Here is a 19,993-nt window from a genome sequence, read left to right as displayed (position 1 = left end):
TAAAATAATATAAAAATATTTCTTACTTCTCTCTCTGATCTCTATTTCTCTTCCTCTGTCAACCACCCACCACCACCACCACCACCACCACCACTGTCCAGCTTCTCAGTCACACCACTCACCTCTGCTGAGCAAAATCCATAGCAAAATCCAACCAAAATCAAAATCCAAAATTCATAGCAAATCACCCGCCGATCTCCGATCCAAATCAAAATAAAAAATCAAACCCAAAATCAAAAATCAAACCCAAAATCCAAAATCCAAAATCAAACCCATCTGTTCTCACTAAACCCAAACCCATCTGTTCTCACTGGCAGCGATGGCGAGAGAGAGAGGTTCACTCGTCGTCATCTCTATTCATCCCAAACCCATTTGTTTTCACCAACTCTTCCTCATCATCATCATCATCATCATCTTCACCAAATCCCACTACCAAACAAACCCAGCAAACACTGAAACCCACCATCAAACCCATCAGAACAAATCCCCCAACTCATCGGAAAAAATCACAACCAACGGGCCTCAATCCAACCACCCAAACGCCAACCCAAACGCCGGAAACCCATGAACAAACCCACAGAAACCCATGAACAAACCCACGCCAGAAACCCATGAACAAACTCACGACCTCCACACCTCCACCACAGAAGCTGATCAAGCCTCCACGCCATTGCCTCCATGCCGTTGAAGAAGAGAGAGCAGAAAGAAAGAGAGAGATAATGAGAGAGGAGAGAGAAGACCAAACAGATTAAAAAACAATTTTTGTTTTTACCATTGAGCTACAGTGCGATTCTACATTTAGAATCGCACTGGAGCACAATTGTTGTTGTTTTTTTTTTTTTAATAGTTACATTTTACATCTTCTAATGGAGGGGGTCTTTTGGGCTTGAATGGTAAAATGGGCTTAGATATGGCATTTCCCGTATTCGTTGTTGATGTTCTAACACTCATAATTATTAACAAAATAATTTTGATACAGAGGAGATGTTCCAAATTTGTGTCACAACTCACAACCTTCTAAAATTTCGTGTCACAAAAAAAAAAAGTATCACACGAGTAGGTGAGAAATCATTGAATTGTTATTAGGATCTTGGAACCTGATATAAAAATATCATTCCATAAAATTCATTAACATTTTACTTGGAATATCCATAATCCATCACAATTATGAATAACAAAGGTGTTAGAGGACATGTCCCTTGTCCCATATTCAAAGAGTTCAAAAAAAGAAGAAGAAAAAGGCAATACTTAAATTATATTAATCAATATGCTAAATTAGTTTTATTTCTTTAAATATCTTATGAAATTATATTATGATAGCACAACCATATTAGAATATATTTTCCAATTTTTTAGTTAAATTCATAATATACTAATATGTACTTTAAAGTGTTAGGACAAAGTTTAGTTACAAAATTAATTGTAACTTAAGGCTACAAACTCACTTAATAAAATAAATATTACAACATATTTTGAAAATCTAACCGTTGAATTGCATGTTTTTTATGCTCTTAATACACATGTTAAATTTTGTGTCAATCGGATATTATTTACTATATGATCTATAAGCTTATATTTTATGCATAATTTTAAATTACAAAAACTTGCAATTTAAAAAATTTATTGATGACATAGCTATTGATATTTAATTTTCTTGAAATTTTACAAGCATGGACAGTGGCGGAGCCACACACAAGGGTGGGGGGGCCAAGGCCCCCCCAAAATTTTAAAAAATTAATTTATAGTATGTATATAATTTACATTTTAAAAAATATAGCATGTAAAAATTGAAGTTGGCCCCCCCAATTTTGAGTCATTTCAATTGTACTCTTAAAAAAAAGAGAAATTATATTAAAATCATATAATTTAAGAGGTTTAACAAATTAAACTATGTAGAAAATGATAAATTTTTGTACCTGTCTAATAGAAGAAATACATGACTTTTATATACTCATTAAAATTTAGAAGATAATAAATTCTCTTAGTAAATTAATTTATATATATGTGTGTGTATAGAGGTTTGTCTTAACTATGTCTTAACTAATAAATTAACATCACAACTTGCCCCCCCAAACCAAAATTTATGGCTCCGCCCCTGAGCATGGAGGATATAAGAAAAAGATGTAATCTAATGGTGGATTTGTCAAAATTCACCTCTAATAAAAATATGTTGAGTAAGTTTGTAGCCTAAGGCTACTATCAATTTTGTAGCTAAACTTTGTCCTTTTTTTTACTAAAGTATTCAATTTTTGTTTTAAAAAATCTAGGACAAATTTTTTTAATCTTAAACTAAATAAGATACACGAAATTTCTATACCATATATTACGTCCATATATGATATGGTCTTCGGCTACTAGATTTTTGTCAGAAGCACATATTATGAATTTTGAAAAAATAAAAGGCTCACGTAAATACTTTTATTACCAAAATATCACTAAAAAGCTCTACTTTCAGTATGAAAACAACTTAGCAATCAACAGCCATACAGATCACGATACGTGAGTAGTGAGGGGCATTATCGATGAAGTAAGCATCCTTTGTCTTTTTAGGTAGATAATTCTTGAAGACTCTTAGCTTGTGGTCATCGCCATAGTACACTTTTTTAAACAATATAGATTTTAATCACGTCAAGTAATTTACCACAAATATCTATCATATGATATGTATAATAAAAATGGAAATTTTTAATTTTTAGTTTACGTCTCCTTTTTAGATAAAACAACACAACACAGCACTAACCAAATTCTAATTAAATTAGATTTGGGGTCCGTTTGGATACCGTTTATTTTACTGAAAACTGAAATACTATAGCAAAATAATTTTTAAATGTGTGAATAGTACCGTAAGACTAATTTTTAATGAAAAAGTTGCTGAAAAAAGAGGTTTGTGGGTCTCGTGAACAGTGCACGAGACCCATTGGTGTGACATAAAGCCACAAAAACTGAGAAACCCGCTTCAAAAAAAAAAAAAAGGTGAAACGCTGGACGTGGAGTCGCATACGCCAATCCAAATGCATACTTGATATTCTCTAAACAAATTAATCAATTAAATTCTTTCTATAAGGACGCTGAAGATAAGGGTCTAAGCTCACCTAAAACAGTGGTACATTGTCCTTCAAATCAAGCCCAGACAATAGAATTTTTAAGAGAGTGGGTCTCTAACTCAAGTGCAATGCAAAAGTAAATCCAAGTCTAAGACGGTAGAATCCAAAGTAACAGATAAAAGCACTTAGAACAATAATTAAGGATAATACCCTCCTTGGGCAGGTCTGAGGATCAATCTCTTATAAATAAGTTTAGTTCTTGTTCCTTACAAGATAATCCTCAGCTCTTCTCACTTGTTTTTTTTTTTCTTGAAGATTGTTCATCCACTTTTTCTGGGGGTTCCCTTCCTTTTATAGTCCATTCCCTAGCATCCCAGCTCTCTACCTATACGCTTCAAGTGATCATTTAGGATACTTGTCCTATCAGGACCCTTCTGGAGGTTGTAGAGAGAGTTGTTAGCTGTGATATTGTTGTTCAAAGGTCATTTCCTCAATAATGCAACTGATTAGGTTGGTTTAGAATATTAAATGTGGAGGTGGGAGGTGTCTTCTTTAGGAAGCTTTCCCTTGCCACCCTTGCAGGTCTCTTTTCCTCCCATTGTTGCCCTTTCCCTTGTCCTTGGGCTTCACAAAGGGTAGCCATCCTTTGGCTTTCTTGCTCTCCTTGGGTAGGTGCAGTTCCTTGAGTTTGCCAATCTTTTTTCGCTTAGATTGGACAAATTCGTCCTTGAATTAGGCTCCTCAATCCTCAACTCCCCCACACTTTCTTGCAAAATCTTTAATTTGATTTGTTTATCAATACTTATGAATAAAGTCTCAAATATGGTGGTTGTTGTTATAGTACCTATTAATTAAACATATATCATATATATATATATATATATATATATATATATATATATATATATATATACAGCATACGGTAGGAGGCCCATATTCCTCTAAGCCCAATCCAACTCAGCCCATGAACAGTGTCCTGCCTTGGGCCTACCATTTCTCATGGTTAACCTTAAGAGGCCCAAAGGCGTCAGCCCATCGTGTGGGAATTCAATGCACAACAAGACAGTCTTCATAATCAATAGTGGGTGCACCGCTGTTGCTTGGTTATACCTCGGCATGCCAGGAATGCCTTAGGAAACTCCGCTGCCTAGCAACTTTCGGCGGCCAACACTAGTTTCAACATCCCAACTCCTACTCCCAACGCAAAGCATATTCTTGTCAGGAATAATTAACTTGGGCCCCACCCACACAAGTGGTACCAGAAGGCAATCATTATTCAACCCATTATCATTAAGCTATAAATATACAAAGATAAGAGGAAAAAAGGGTTAGACATTTGAGAGGAAGGATTGAGAGAATAGCCAAGCATACAAGGAAAGGCTTTCAGTGAGAGAGGTTGGCTACTGTACCAAGTACTTAAGTGAACCCGCCCAGGAGCTACCTATTGTAGGATAGTCAAAAACCCACCAAAACAAGTAAATTGTGAGCCCAATTACTAGGTTAACCCTTCAATGAAAAATTGAGTACGCACGATATATATAGCTTTTGTCACAAATTTTTATTTATTGAACAAGTTAACGACTAGTTTGATATACTTCGAACAGCATGTCAAATTCCTAAATGTGAAGTTTGTGTAGGCCTTAGGCCATCCATGAGAATTAACGAAACCGTTGTGCATTTCTAATTTGGTATGACCTAAATGATGAAACTAAAGGCTCAAATGGGTATAGTAGCATCTTGCAAATATCATGAGTTTGAGAAATTTTCAAAGTGGATATTAGAAAAGTTCAAAAACCAAATATGTAGATTTAAGGAGTGGACATTATTTGCATCATTTTGTCAAAGTCTAAAAGATATGTTGCACTGAGGGTGGTCCTGTATTATTTGCACGATAGAAAGGAACGTAGCACATGATACTATATGCCAACTTTAAAGTAATGGCTCTCAATTCTCTTCAGATTCCACTACCCAAAAGACCTCTCCATCTTGTTTATCAAATGGTTCCAATACTCCTGGGTATATACGTATTTGGGGTACTTACATTTATATACATTATAATTGCAAGAACATAATTTACAGTAATATAATGATGAAGCAAAAGTAACCAAAGACACCAACAAGTCACCTCTTGCAGTAATATAATGATGAAGAAAAGTAAGGAAAGCCACCAAGTCACCTCTTGCAATATATAGCCTTCAAAAATGCCATAACCACGAGATGCCCAAAGAACCAGTGCAGCATGACAAAGACCGAGTTATACCAGTGTGGCTGCTAGAGTCATAAGGAGAAACCTAGTATGAACTTTCCCAGCATCACCAATATTTGTGTTGGAGCTCAATATGTTAAACAATAGTCATCTAGGAGGCCTATTCAAACTTGAGTTCTCACTCTCCATAGAAATTATGGAAGCAAGCCTATCATAAACCTGTACCAATTGTTTGATATGTTATATTTCCTTTTGCCAAAAGTAAGGAGTAAAAAAAGTTCCTAAAATTAGTTTTACATGAGGTTTGAAGGCCAAGATCACATACCAAAGAAAGCTTCTCATTTTTATCCTGTTTATCCCTCTTATCTTGCATTTTTGAAGATGATGTATCATACCTAGACAACAGATGAAGCAAACAGCTAGTAAAAAAGATAGAACATATTTACATAAAATAAGATTTAATATCCCTCTTTTGGTTTCCAAGAAAATAAGCAACAAAAATTTGGCATCAAATAATCAAAACCCCAAATCCATCAGGGTTCTTGTGAACCAACCAAACCACCAAAATTATACAATTTTCTCACCAGTCACGCGGAAGGCCAGCTTCGTCCCGAGCTGAATAATTGAAGGGCCCTTTCAACTCCACATTGTACTCATTTAATAAATCTGCATGGTCCAAAAAGGTCCACATGAAACTTTCACATGTCTTTCCATTATGTGGGATTTAGTTTTTGCAGTTATATGCACAAGTGAGAAACACTGGATTAGCTGCCTAAACCTTTAAAAGTGGAACAAGGGGCACGACCCAAGTTTTGGCAGACTGAAACAAACCAGAATACACCAACAGCTACATGTGCAACTTCTTCATCAGCAATTCTAGCCACAACATTAGATGTCCTGAGATCTCCAAAGCCAACCAATTTTTGCACTAGCCGTGGTCCAGCATCAAGTCCTCTAGCCTCCTACAACATTAGAAAGAAACTTACCTCATCAAGTGTGCAAATTAAAATTATATATATATGTTGAGGACTAAATTACAAACAACTGGACCCCTCAAGGACTACAGCAAATAATACGAAAATATCTTAGGGCTGCAAGAATCGAAAGGATGAAGTGCTGATGAACTGTTGTTTCTTTGCCACTTCCATATGTGACCTTATTTCAGGGTACCTAAGTTCTATCAATTTATAAATGGAAAGGTAACAGTGAGAGCAATCTCCCTATTGGGATACAATCATATGGACAAATCCTAGTCCTAATCCCAACAGATGTGCAGTGCATTAGACCTCATGTTCTTGCTTAGATGGAAGACTTCTCAGAAATGGCTTTTCCTACAAGCTCACCATAAGGGGTTAACTACCTCCTTAAAACTCCCGAAACAGGTGTCTGCATGCATCACCTTTTTCTTATTGGTAAAGTTTTTGCTTCCAAAAAGTGGAGGAGAGGGGATTCGAGCCCAGGTTCTCCTCCTTGGGAGAATTGGGCAATACCACTGAACCTAGGTTCTCATGCATCATCTTAAGCATTTTCTGACCAAGTCTTGGTCTGAACTCTGAAGCTCAAAAAATTTTCAGAAGCAACCTCGCCAAGCAGGATTACTTTTCCCTACTGTCTATCCCAATGAACTACAGGTAAGACCTTCAGAGACCAGAGGTTTGGGGTGTTTTAGGTCCCAATGAAGAAGAAATTAAACAATAGAAAATAATAAAGAGGTGAACATCAGCTACCTCTTTCATAGACACTGTTAGAGCCGATGTAATAAGCTGGCATGGTGGACTTCCAGCAACGGAGTTACTAGTCTACCTAATGTCATTCTCCAGTCAAAGTTCACAATGATCATTTAAAAAAAAAAATTTCTGATTACATGTAATGTTCCACACACCCATCTTACAGTTGCTTATCAGAATAAACAGGGTAGGAATATGGAGCTACCACCATTACCAAAACTATCAAGATTCACAAATTATGATTAAAGAGAATAGGACCACCTTGGTGCCTATTGGTTAGATGTAAACAGTACCTCAACCATCATGAAGATAAATCCTTGGAAAAGAGTTCTCATTGGGAAATCTACTTTCAATGAAGTTCAGCAGGTATGACCAAAAGAACAAAGAAAAAGGAGTGGAAATTTGGGTAAAGCCGGTAAGAAGAGGACTGCAATAGGATGGCCAGCAATCTTAACAATGGTGATCAAAGCCAAAAGTACAGCTTTGACCAAGAATTAATAAGATTCAACATAGAGATGCAGTATAAACTCATATGAATCTAATGTATGGGAACACAAATTAAATGCAATACAAATAGATCATGGTGAGAACTAGGAAAATAAAACACGATACTACCATGAAAGCATGATTCCAAACGTTTAACTTCCCTTTACATAAACAATATTTACAACCTTGAGTTCTTATTTAGGACTAGATCCGGAAATATGGAGAAGAGGATGGTAGGAGAAAGGCATTACAGCTTCAAAATAAAATAGCTGTAAAAGCATATTTTAATCCAGTCTGACATCACCGGAAGTAGAGAATATATAGTATAGACACCCAAGAGCTAAAGACCACCTGGACAAGTGGGATCACTGCTAAACGTGCAGCAACATTGTCAGATGATTTCTCACACTCCCTCCAGAGCAGATTATGAGCAGGCATATCTCCATATCTTGTCAGAAGGGGGAAAAAAAAGGATGTCAATCTAATGAAAAGAATATATTACAACCCAAAGAAACAGTTATGCTCACTTGAAACCAAGCTCAGAGAGTCTTTGCAAACACCAACCAAAATGGCGACTCTCATCATCAGCAACATGTGCAAAGTCAGCAAAGAATCCCTCCCCAAGAATCTCACTAAAGGGTGAAAACCGAACAACAGTATCCCATGCCAAATCAATTGCATTCAGCTCCACATGAGCAAGATTATGGAGCATATAAGCATTAAGAGGCAAACCTGAATTTTTTGGGGCCGGAATTTCCTTCGGGGAAACCTGAGTTCCACATAAAACAAACCAGACATGAATATACTCAAGCACTTAAGTTGCTAACTGCTCGACTTTAATGTAAAAGGAAAACCCCACATCTTAGAAAGACGAGGGAAAAAGAGATGCTCAAAACTTTAAATAGGACAAATCCCATCAAGTATAACTGAACTAACAATGATAATCATAAACGAGAGTAATAGCCACTTTGCAAAATCATAGGAAACTTCAACTGCGCAAAATTCAAGGGAATGAAGGCCATCAAAGATAATTAACAAGCAAACGATAAGTACAACGCAAACCCCACCAAAATAAGCAGTACCCATATCGCAAAATCATTAAGAATAAAATATTTAATTGAAAATACAATATTCCAAAAAAGATTTCCAAAAAAAATGAAGAAACAAAGTATGACAAAACGCAAACCCCTGAAACAGTTCAACTATGTTTACATCAACAATTCACCAAGAAAATTCAACCAAACGTGCATATAAGCATCGGCTTTAGCACAACAACAAACTAAAATTGCATAATTTACTAATGTTCATTATGTTCTGAGTTGACCCATTGAGGTACAAAGCCCAAAAAGCTAAAAGCTTTGAACAAAAAAATGAATCTTTAAGAGCCAGAAAAACGAACCAATTCGGGCTTGAGAGGGCGAGCAGGTCGAGAAGGCGGGTCAGACACCAACCCAAGCGGGAGATTCTCACGGCGCCATCTTGAGTATGCCAAATGGGAAAGCTTGGACTTGGTGAGAGGGTCACTGGTGGAGAGGACTAGAGCACCAAGCTCCGCTAGGGAAGAAGCAGAGCCTATGGAACTGTCACAGGTGTCGACCGCTGAAGATGGTGACTGTAGTACAAGAGATTGTGGGCCTTTGGGTCCCCAAATACGGTTCTCGTTGAGAGGGCTCTCTCTCCAGGCTTGAAGACCTGACCATGGTGAGTATTGCAAAGAGGAACAGGGCTTGAAGTTAAGGGGAGGGAGAGGGGAGCTGAAGGACCATTGTAGTGTTGGGGAGAGCATGGATTTGAATTTGAGACGCTGCATTTCATGTGGCTGTTGAATGGCGTGTAATGAGAGGTGTGAGCGTGAGTGTGAGTGTGTCACTTCTTTCTTCCCGTTAAACTCCCATGTTTTTTTATTTCTTAAAAAAAAAAACTCTAAAATTTTTTACCATACATTTTCCCCCTTTTTAGTTTTTACCCCTTATTAGTTGTAACACTCTCAACAAGAATGATGTAAAAGGTCTTATTTAGGGGTGTTCACCGATTAGGTCAAGTTAGGTTTGAATTCAACCCAATCACGTCAAGTGAGGGAGGATGAAACTTGTCATCAATTGAGCAAAAATGGCTACTTAACCTAGTAGGTGTGCACAAGTGGCAATTGGATTCAATTGAAACCAATTAAAGATGGTTACAATGAGCACTAACAACGGGGAGAGGAAGATATCTCAAGATCTCCAGCAGATCTAGTTTGAGATCTCGAGGTTTCGACTAAGTTTAAGTGAAACTTTAGTTGGCAATAGTCAGTAAAAAAACGTAAATTATATAAAATCTAATAATAATAAAAATTTAAATATATTGGCATCACATAAAAAAAACATGTAAATATATGAAATTTTACAATTTTCTTCTATTAACAAATTTGAAAAAAGTAAAAAATGACTAATGAGAGATAAAGAAAGAACTGAGAATGATGAGATAAGAGTAATAAAGTGAGAAAGAACCTGAAATGATGATAGAGAAGATAAAACAGAGAGAGACAAAGAGAAAGCAATGAATGATACATGTTACAACTTCGAGTCGAGCCTCTGAAAAGAGTAGAATCGCTACAATTGCAAAGTTGTGGAGAGTTGGTGTCTCCAAAGAGAACCCACGACTACAGTATATCTCTTATTATCTCTTTTTAGGAAAAATGGAATTAGGGGTCTTTTAAAAAAAGATTTATGAAATGAGCTGAATGAGTTACGAATCTAAATAATTAGGGGTTTTTATTTTTTGATTTAATGACTTTTTTGTTGAAAATTTTGTTCATTTGTTATTATATTGGCTAATTTTATTTGTTTTTATTTTATTTTGTGTAAGAGGTTAAATATTATGTTTGGGAGGCAAAGATTATTTTTGTTGAACCCAAATTCTTGGGATTATTAAGACAAGGTGTTCAATATTTTTTTTAGGGTAGACAAAACAAATTAGTTTTAAAATAATTATGTATATAATTTTTTTAAGTATATTTTTTTTCAACACCTAGACTTGCATTTAAAGCCACATCTAGTAAAGTTTCTGATGGTTGAATAAATGATTCGAGCTTCAATCCTTACCTACACCGAAAATTGATTGGTATCTTAGTATGACAATAAAGAGCACAGTAATTAGAAGCGAACATCATAGGTTGAAATTCTCTAAAAAAAACTCAAAAAAAAGAAAAACTACATCTAATATTTGGATAACCCTAGTCTTATTTATACCAACTATAAAATACTGACAAACCGGATTGTTTTCAAATAAAAGCATAATATCTAATAAAAACAATAGCAACTTATTAAAAACAAATATTATCTCTCATAAAAAAAAAAATTATATATATATATATATATATATATATATATATATATATATATATATATATATATATATATATAAAGGAACCAGTCTCTCATAATAAAAAAGGAACCAATTACCTCATCAACCAGGAAAGACCCCAGATTAGCCACCCTAGACATCCATATAGCCTCCAGTAGTTCCAGCCAATTCTCTTCAGAATCTGACAAGGAGATAGAACAATTAGAAAACCAGTTTCAAGGGTGACACATGAATAAACTTCACCATCCTAGAATAACCCCAACTAGTCTTACCAAAAATTGGTATCCCAGACCAACAGCCTCAGACCTCCAGTTTGAGGAAAAGAATGTTAGCAACCAGTTCTCAGTATCTTCTGATAGACTCTATGAATGGAATATAGATGGATTATCAGAACAAGAAATCATAAATAAGATCCAACACATAACTATGGTAGCCAATAACTACCTTAATGAGAACCGCCCCCATACCGAAGTTGTTAAACTTCTAGTCTTAGGTTTCACAGGAAAGCCTTTGTCATGGTGGAACCATTACCTAATAGAAGAATTAAAGGAACAAATCCAAAGTGCAGTCCAAAAAAATGAGGAAGGACATCCAATCTTTGATGAAGCCATAGGTCAAGGTGTCCCAGATGGATTAAACACTCTAATTTATACCATTACAAAGCACTTCTTAGGAACCCCTAGCAACATCACAACCAAGATACATGACCAGTTAAGCAACCTCAGGGGGCCTACCCTTCGTGACTGTAGATGGTACGAAGATGTCTTTACCACCAGAGTCATGCACAGGAGCGATTGTAACTCTCCATTCTAGAAGGAGAAGTTTATCAGTGGCTTACCCAATCTTTTTGCCCATAAGATTAGGGAAACCCTCGGTAACTACTCAAGTGTTATAGATTATGATGAACTAACCTATGGAGACATATCTAGTGTCATCTACAGGGAATGCCTGAAGATGTGCATAGATTTGAAAATCCAAAATTAGGCCAATAAAGACAAAAGAAAAGCTAAGTACGAAGTAGGAAACTTCTATACTCAGTATGGCCTACCTTCCATAGCCCCATCCAAGAGAAAACCAAGGGAAAAAGAATACCCTAGAAAAAGAATAGCCTCCAAGTATTATAGAAGTCATAAGAAGTCCAACAACTTCAGTAGAAATGATTTCTATAAAAAGAGCAAGAAATTTAGAGATTACCATAAGATCAATGGTAAAAGAAAAGATTCAACAAAAAAAAAAAAAATTTGATAAGAAGCATAGCGAATGTTGTAAGTGTGGCAAGAAAAGTCATTTTAGGAAAGAGTGTAGATCCAAAGCTAAAGCTTTAATCAACACCTTCCAAGGTGACCAAACCAGCAAAGATGAAATTTTTGAGCCCCTAGAACTCAACCACATAGACAATGAGTCCTCCAATAATTTTAGTGACCATGAGCTGTTCCAGATAAACCAGTCATCATCATCTAGAGAGTCATCCAGCATCTCTAGTAGTCCAGATATCAAGATAGGATGTAATGATAGTTGTTGCAAAAACAAATCTGTCAATGTTCTTAGCCAACAAGAAGAGCTTCTCCTCAACCTAATAGACAAGGTAGAAGACCCAGTCGTTAAGGCCCAATACCTTAGCAAGTTTTAGAAGACTTTAGTTAGAGAAACAAAGGAAACCAAACCTAAGCACTTTGAATCTCCAGTTAACCTAGACAAAATCTCCAATAGGTTTGCTAAAGCTAAGAAAGAAATCACAGTTAATGACCTTCAACATGAAATCAAGGAAACCAAAACTGAGATTAGAACCCTTAGAGAAGAAGTTAGGAAGCTTGACCAAGCTCTAACCATCCTTAGGATTGATCATGATTTCCTTAATCAGAAAATCAAGCATCAACATGATACCTCTCATCAAGGTAATGATGAGGCGGGCCCCTCATACCAAAACCCTTAAGATGATGAAATAGAAAACGATGGACCAACACCACAAGGGTTGAGAGTAAGTTACAATTATGCTGAAGGGCTGATTGGAGCCATATGATTACATGGAAAACTAAAAATTGAAAATGCCATTTGATTACAAGATTGGACAATGTTCCTAATACATAGCTACTAAGGGATTATGTAAAAGAGAAATATGTTGAATCAAGCTTGTCTTCGAATGGAACTTGAGCTTCTTTATATAGATTGGGAGGAGCTTAGGATCCTCTGAGGGGAACCTAGAATCCTCTGGAGATTTCTGAAATTCTAGGGGGGGGGGGGTAATTTGCTTTTTCTGAAGGTGAAAACCTTTTCCACCGAAAGTAGACGGGAATCTGAAAAGAGCAGCGTAGCTGCAACACTGTTCATATTTTGTCTTTTTGTGTCAACTGGTACTATCTTTGTCATTTTGCGTCGGCTGGTATCGTTCATGAATAGCAACTTGTTTGCTGGTACTGTTCTGAATAGTGACTGGTGCTATCAAAAGAATCTGGAACTGTTTGGAACTATTCTGAATAGTGACTGGTGCTACTAGAATAGTCTAGGGGCTGTCCAAATTATGGCCTTCATAGGGGTCCTGAGAATCCTGAAGGAGGTCAAAAGGATGGCGACTGGTGGATGCTTTGGAAGAGGTAGGATAAATCTTTTCTTCTTTCTCTATTTGTGAACCCTGGAGTAGCAACTATTCAGCAAAATCCTTTAATTCTATGCTAGATTTTCTGACGACTGAGACGGATTCTAGGCTAGACTGGGACCTTGTCTTTTGGGTTATGGCTCTGTGGACTAGTGGGGGAAATCCTTATTTATTTGATCGATAAGTGGATCAATTTTTAAGCTATCCCACCATTTTATTGAGAATTCCCTGTTTAGCAAGTTGTTGTTGATTGTATAGGACCACATGCTGATCCAATGGATTTTATACCAGGTGGTCATATGCGGAATTGTTGGAAACTGGAAATTGTAGTTGTTGACTTGGAATCTTGAGCTGAAATACCTGAGAGCATCCTAGAGGGGTTCTCGAAAAATTTGAAGGATTGATCCAAACATTTCCCACCATTTAAGAAACCATGTGGGTATTTGGTTGTTGAAACTTTTGTCGAACATCATGAACCATGAATGATCAAAGTTCTTATTCTGATAGAATAAAATCTTTTCAAAGGCGTCTATATAGTCATAATAACTATATTGAATTTTTGTGCTTTCTGTCTGAATTGTTTTGAGCAAGGAGGGGTGCTGGCCCCATTCTTTGCAACTGATGAACCTGGTGATGATAAGCTTGTGGTAGAGGATGACTGAGGGGTCCCCGTTGGACTGAATGTTTTCTATTCGAGTAGACTTTTCCTGAATGAGGATGCTGTTATAGAACTTGATAGATTTTTTTTTTTGTGATTTTCAGAAGGAAATGCCAATATGGTGGCAAAATGTCCATTGCAAGGGCCAATGGATCTTTGATATGAGCTAGGTGGGGTTCAATATAAAAGATATGTTGGATGTAAGGTTTTTTAATATAAGGAGACTTAGCTTTTCTGCTGGGGTGCTGTGATGATCTTTGGGACTATGTGGGGCCAAAGGGATCATCAATTGTGTATGGAGTTATTGCTCTAGGTGCTAGGGATATTAAGGTAGAACTAAAACTTGGTTGGAGCTAAAAGTGGTCTTTCGTAATTTGGTTTCGGGATTGTGGAAACCACAAAATGATTGACCATGGAAACTAGAGAATCTGGGACTATCTGGCCAGAGTTCTTTATTTGACTAGTAATGTTGGGGGGTGATTGTTTAGGTAGCTTTAGGGGATGAGGTTGTTGTGCTGGCCTTTTTCCGGACATTTTGGTTGGGGTTCTGCAAGAATTCACGGGTAAGGAAATTAGGGATACTATTTTGGGTTTCTTCTATGAATTCTATGTCAAAATCAAAAATCGAGAGAATGGCTTGCCATCGGGCAAAAATCTGTTTTGATGCCATGTTTTGAACATCATTTTCTAAAACATGTTTTGCAGATTTGCAATCAATTCTGATTAAAAATTTTTGATTTATAAATCACTTTGAAACTTTGAAATGCATAATACTATAGATAAAATTTCCTTTTTAATAGTACTATAATTAAGCTGAGTAACAGTCCAAATTCCTAAGTGGAACCAGACTATCTGTTCTGGGGAATTAGAACTGACTCGTTGAAGAAGAATACCTCCATAACCAACATTAAAGGCTTCTGTCTAGACTATCTTGAAGGAATTTGCTAAGAGGATCCATAAACAAGGGAGGGTCTTGATGTATTTATTAATCACTTGGATGACTGAAGTATGAGTTGGAGTCCAAGGTGGTGGATTGGTTTGAAGCCTATCAAAAAGGGGCTTGCATTTCTGCTTGAGATTTTGATAGAAATCATAAATGTAATTTAGAGATCTTTGAAATCTCTAAAGCTAAGTTTTGTCTAAGATTTGATCCAGAAACTTGTCTACAAACTGAATGGCTCTATCTATGGGTTTGTTTAAGCCATAATGAATGTCAAAACCTAAGAACCGAATATGTGTTTGGAAAAGTTTGATTTTTGAAGTGGAAAAAACAAGGTCATTGAGCTTAACTGTATGAAGGAATGCTTGCAGGTGTTTCCAATGTTGTTCAATGGATTCTAAAAAAATGAGTACATCATCAATGAAAACAATGGAGTGACTAGAAAATGGATTGAAAATCTCATTCATGATGTTTTAGAATTCATTAGGTGCATTTTTTAGAACGAAAGACATTACATTCCATTCATAATGACCAAAGTGTGTGGTGAAGGCTGTTTTATACCTATTAAATTCTCTGATTTGTATATGTCAAAACCCACTTTTCATGTCAAACTTACTGAAGATGACTGTCTTACTAAGCCTGTTAACTAAGTCTCTTTTATTGGGGATAGGATACCTGACCCATTCTAGGACTTTGTTAAGGGGTTTGTAGTTGATGATTAGTCTAGGGGCACCTCTCTCTATCTCAGCATTTTTCTGGACATAAAAGGCTAGACAATCTATGATGAGTCAGTCAACCCTACAACAAACATGGTCTTAGAGGAACCAGCCCAGAAATACATAGATACAATCAGTATGATTGATTTTCAAAAATGGCATTCTAAAGTCAAGATTGTCATTAGCAAAGATTTTGAATTCGAGGTTATAGCCCTTATATATTCAGGCGCAGATCTTAACTGCATCCAAGAAGGAATCATTCCCTCCAAGTATTTCCAACAAACCAGGGAACGATTATCCTTAGCAAATGGTAGCAAGATGTAGATTAAATACAAAATTCCAAAAGCTCATGTGTGCCAAGACAACACATGCTTCAAAACAGCCTTTGTCCTAGTCAAGAATATGACAGACAGAGTTATCCAAGGAAGCCCTTTCATGTTTCTATTATATCCATTCATCATGGATAGTGAAGGAATCACTACCCACCCTTTTGGTCAGCTACTTAAGTTTAAGTTTCTTAGGAGCCCGGAACCCCTTGAGATTAGCAATCTCAAGGATGTCTCCATCTCTAGGACCCTTAACTTGATCAGTAAGAAAACCCAACTCCTTAAGTATCTTAAGGATGATTTAAGACGCAAGAAAATTGAAGAGCAATTAACTTGTGAGACCACCCAAACAGAGATCAGAAAATTTGAGGAAAAACTCAAGTAGGAAGTCTGTTCTGACCTACCCACAGCTTTTTGGCATAGAAAGAGACACGAAGTGACTCTTCCATATGTAAAAGATTTCAAAGAAAAGGATATTCCAACCAAAGCTCGCGCCATCCAAATGAACCAGGAACTCATGGAATTTTGCAGAGCTGAGATAGAGGACCTCCTTAGCAAAGGAATCATTAGAAAGTCTAAGTCACCTTGGTCATGTCCAGCCTTTTATGTCTAGAAAAATGCTGAGATAGAGAGAGGTGTCCCTAGACTAGTCATCAAAAGTTTCAAAGTTTCAAAGTGATTTATTAAATCAAAAGTTTTTAATTAGAATTGATTGCAAATCTGCAAAACATGTTTTAGAAAAAGATGTTCAAAACATTGCATCAAAACAGATTTTTGCCCAATGGCAAGCCAATCTCTTGATTTTATATTTTGACATAGAATTTATAGAAGGAACCCAAAACAGTATCCCTAATTTCCTTACCCGTGAATTCTTGCAGAGCCCCAACCAAAATGTCCGGAAAAAAGCCAACACAGCAACCTCAGCCCCCAAAGCTACCTAAACAGTCACCCCCCAACAATACTAGTCAAACAAAGAACTCTGGCCAGATAGTCCTAGTTTCTCTAGTTTCCATGGTCAATCATTTTGTGGTTTCCACAATCCTGAAACCAAATTACGAAAGACCACCTCTAGCTCAACCAAGTTTTAGTTCTGCCTTAATATCCCTAGCACCTTGAGTAATAACCCCATACACAGTTGATGATCCCTTTGGCCCCACACAATCCCAAAGATCATCCGAGCACCCCAGCAGAAAAGCTAATCCTCCTTATATTAAAAAACCTTACATCCAACATATCTTTTATATTGAACCCCACCTGGCTCATATAAAAGATCCATTGGCCATTCCAATGGAAGTTTTGCCACCATATTGGCATTTCCTTCCGAAAATCCCAAAAAAAATCCATCAAGTTCTATAAGAGCATCCTCATTCAAGAAAAGTATGCTCGAATAGGAAACATTCAGTCCAAAGGGGACCCCTCAGTCATCCTCTACCACAAGCTTATCATCACCAGGTTCATCAGTTGCAAAGAATGGGGTCAACACCCCTCCTTGCTCAAAACAATTCAGACAAAAAGCACATAAATTCAATATAGTTATTATGACTATATGGATGTCTTTGAAAAGATTTTATTCTATCAGAATAAGAACTTTGATCATTCATGGTTCATAATGTTCAAAAAAAGTTTCAACAACCAAATACCCACATGGTTCCTTAAATGGTGGGAAATGTTTGGATTAGTCCCTCATATTTTCCCAGAACCCCTCCAAGATGCTCTCAGGTATTTCAACTCAAGATTCCAAGTTAACAATCACAATTCCCAGTTTCCAACAATTCTACATATGACCATCAGGTATAAAATCCATTAGATCAGCATGTGGCCCTATGCAATTAACAACAACTTGCTAAATAGGAAATTCTCAGTAAAATAGTGGGATAGCCTTAAAATTGATTCAATTATCGATCAGATATATATATAATCCAATCTTTTTTATTATCAAAAAAGCAAATAAAAAACTTCTTTTTGTCGTATGAATACATTACCTTGTAAAGAAGTAGTCAAATGCCTACTAAGACTTTAAAAAAAAAAAAACAAAAATAAAAACATAAAAAAACATAATAATTGCCACATTTTACTTCACCTCTCTGGCGGGTCAATGTATTCACACCTTTTTTTTTTTTTTTTTTGAGGAAAAAAAATTTCATTCACACATATTTTAATAGCTTTTGTTTTTGTTTTCTTCTTTTTTTTAATAAATAATAAATAATATTGGTTTTCAATGGTTTATTATTGTGTGTATTAGGCACCATGTTTTTATTTGAAAAATCTAATGTGTCAATATTTGTTTGGAGGGTGTAAATAAGACATTTTGCACTACATCCTTATTTAAATTAATTTATATTAAGAAATGAAATTTTTAATTTTGTTCATAAACAACTAATTATATTAAAGTTTAATTACCATTTTAGTCTCTAACATTTGCCCTATATGTCAAAATATGTCAATTTAGTCCCTAGTGACTCTCTTATCAAATTCCTTTAGAAAGCATAATGGGTGAGGATGACTCACCAATCCAGAGGATATTGAATGAAACTAATAATTAAGCAAAGATGTGTATAACATGGCTCTGAATTACCATTATTGTGCTAGTCGTGCTAAGCCTATGAGAACCAAGAGCCCAATTAATGTAAGATGGAACAAGCTAGAGATGAACTGGTACAAGCTAAACATAGATGAGTCTGCCATGGGAAACTCAAGTAAGGCAGGTGGTGGAGGTATTATCCAGGTTCATAATGGGGTGTGGATTTCTGGATTTAGCACTAAAAATTTGCAGCTCTTTAAACTTACTAGCAGTTGAGATAGAACTTGATGTCAAAGTCGTGATGGACTGGGTGTCGGGAAATACCACTAAAATTATTGCTCACTTTGCTCTTATATCAGATTGTAGACAACTAATGGGGCAAATTCCTAATCAGAAAGTCAAGCACTACTACAGAGAGGCAAACCAGTGCACAAACAAACTAGCAAAAATGGTAACAACTCAGCAGCAAGACTTTTTGTTATTTTCCAATCCCCTATTAGACATTATGTTATTAATGTTATATGATTCAGCTGGTGTATGTTATGAGAGGCTCTGCCTCAACTCCTCTAATTTAAGTTAATGAAATGATTTCTGTTCTCTGCCAAAAAAAGAAACTAATAAATGAAGCTAGTGACCATGTTTATGATAAGCTTGTACGGAAGAGAGTATTTGTCATTCCAAAATATTCCAACTAAATATAGAAGAGGCCATTTGTCATTCCAAAAATAGCGCCACCCATTGGTTTTCAAATGTGCACTTCATACTCTTTTTAGACTGCTAGCACATCCCTTTTCTTAACCTGGTAGGTAGCACATGCCCCTTTTCATGAACCGTGAGATCTGGCCTGGATTGTCACACTGTGTTGTTCTTAGCTGGGATAGGATAAAAGGTGAGCAATTAAAATATTTGGATAAAGTTTAATTATAAAATTGGTAACCTTGTTTAATATCTATTTATTAAAGGCGAATTTTGACAAATTTATTGTTAGATTACATTTTCTTACATCCTCCATATATGCAAAATTTTTAAAAAATTAAAAATTAATAGCTATATCATTAATAAATTGTTTAAATTGCAAGTTTTTGTAGTTTGACATTATATATAAAATAAAAACTTATAGATTATATAATAAATAAAATTTGATTGACACAAAATTTGACATGTGTGTTAAAAACATAAAGAACATATAATTCAATATTTAAATTTTCAAAATATGCAATATAGTTTATTTTATTGAATAACTAAACTTTGTCCTTAATATTTAACACAAATTACTACTCGGTTTACTCCAAGTATCGAGGAACCTGCGCTGCACGCTTGTAACTACATCTGCACTTCTTCCTAAAATCTTGACCAAGCTCAAGAATCTCAAGTTTTAGAGTAATGCTCAAGGCATTAAAAAAAATGTACAATTTTATGCCACAATTTGCC

General features: G+C 35.9%; 2 protein-coding genes across 2 annotated transcripts; one reads left to right on the top strand and one right to left on the bottom strand.

The window, feature by feature from the left end:
* Positions 1-4,963: 4,963 nt before the first annotated feature.
* LOC142638066 (uncharacterized) lies at positions 4,964-9,331 on the bottom strand. Its single transcript, XM_075812062.1, has 7 exons — positions 8,863-9,331; positions 7,991-8,232; positions 7,815-7,911; positions 6,029-6,212; positions 5,835-5,916; positions 5,576-5,645; positions 4,964-5,469 (listed from the first exon to the last, which is right to left on the bottom strand). The coding sequence occupies exons 1-7, from the start codon at positions 9,271-9,273 to the stop codon at positions 5,398-5,400; spliced, it is 1,158 nt and encodes a 385-aa protein (XP_075668177.1). The 5' UTR covers positions 9,274-9,331; the 3' UTR covers positions 4,964-5,397.
* Positions 9,332-18,601: 9,270 nt separating this feature from the next.
* Positions 18,602-19,142, top strand: LOC142639928 (uncharacterized). Its single transcript, XM_075814052.1, has 2 exons — positions 18,602-18,755; positions 18,799-19,142. Exons 1-2 carry the CDS (start codon positions 18,602-18,604, stop codon positions 19,140-19,142), a joined length of 498 nt encoding a protein of 165 aa, XP_075670167.1.
* Positions 19,143-19,993: the final 851 nt, after the last annotated feature.

Source organism: Castanea sativa, chromosome 6, assembly GCF_040712315.1.
Source record: "Castanea sativa cultivar Marrone di Chiusa Pesio chromosome 6, ASM4071231v1".
In the NCBI taxonomy this organism is placed as follows: domain Eukaryota; kingdom Viridiplantae; phylum Streptophyta; class Magnoliopsida; order Fagales; family Fagaceae; genus Castanea; species Castanea sativa.
The sequence above is the reverse complement of the archived record's forward strand: the minus strand, read 5'-3'. Positions and strand labels throughout refer to the sequence as shown.

What these genes read in the sequence shown, in the direction of transcription:
- LOC142638066 (XM_075812062.1), bottom strand. Translation starts at nt 9,273, where the DNA reads ATGCAGCGTCTCAAATTCAAATCCATGCTCTCCCCAACACTACAATGG. An exon ending in CCCTTGTTCCACTTTTAAAG is followed by an intron (nt 5,917 to 6,028) that starts GTTTAGGCAGCT and finishes TGGACCATGCAG; the next exon opens with ATTTATTAAATGAGTACAAT. An exon ending in AAAATGAGAAGCTTTCTTTG is followed by an intron (nt 5,470 to 5,575) that starts GTATGTGATCTT and finishes CAATTGGTACAG; the next exon opens with GTTTATGATAGGCTTGCTTC.
- LOC142639928 (XM_075814052.1), top strand. Translation starts at nt 18,602, where the DNA reads ATGGCTCTGAATTACCATTATTGTGCTAGTCGTGCTAAGCCTATGAGA. An exon ending in AAGTAAGGCAGGTGGTGGAG is followed by an intron (nt 18,756 to 18,798) that starts GTATTATCCAGG and finishes TTCTGGATTTAG; the next exon opens with CACTAAAAATTTGCAGCTCT.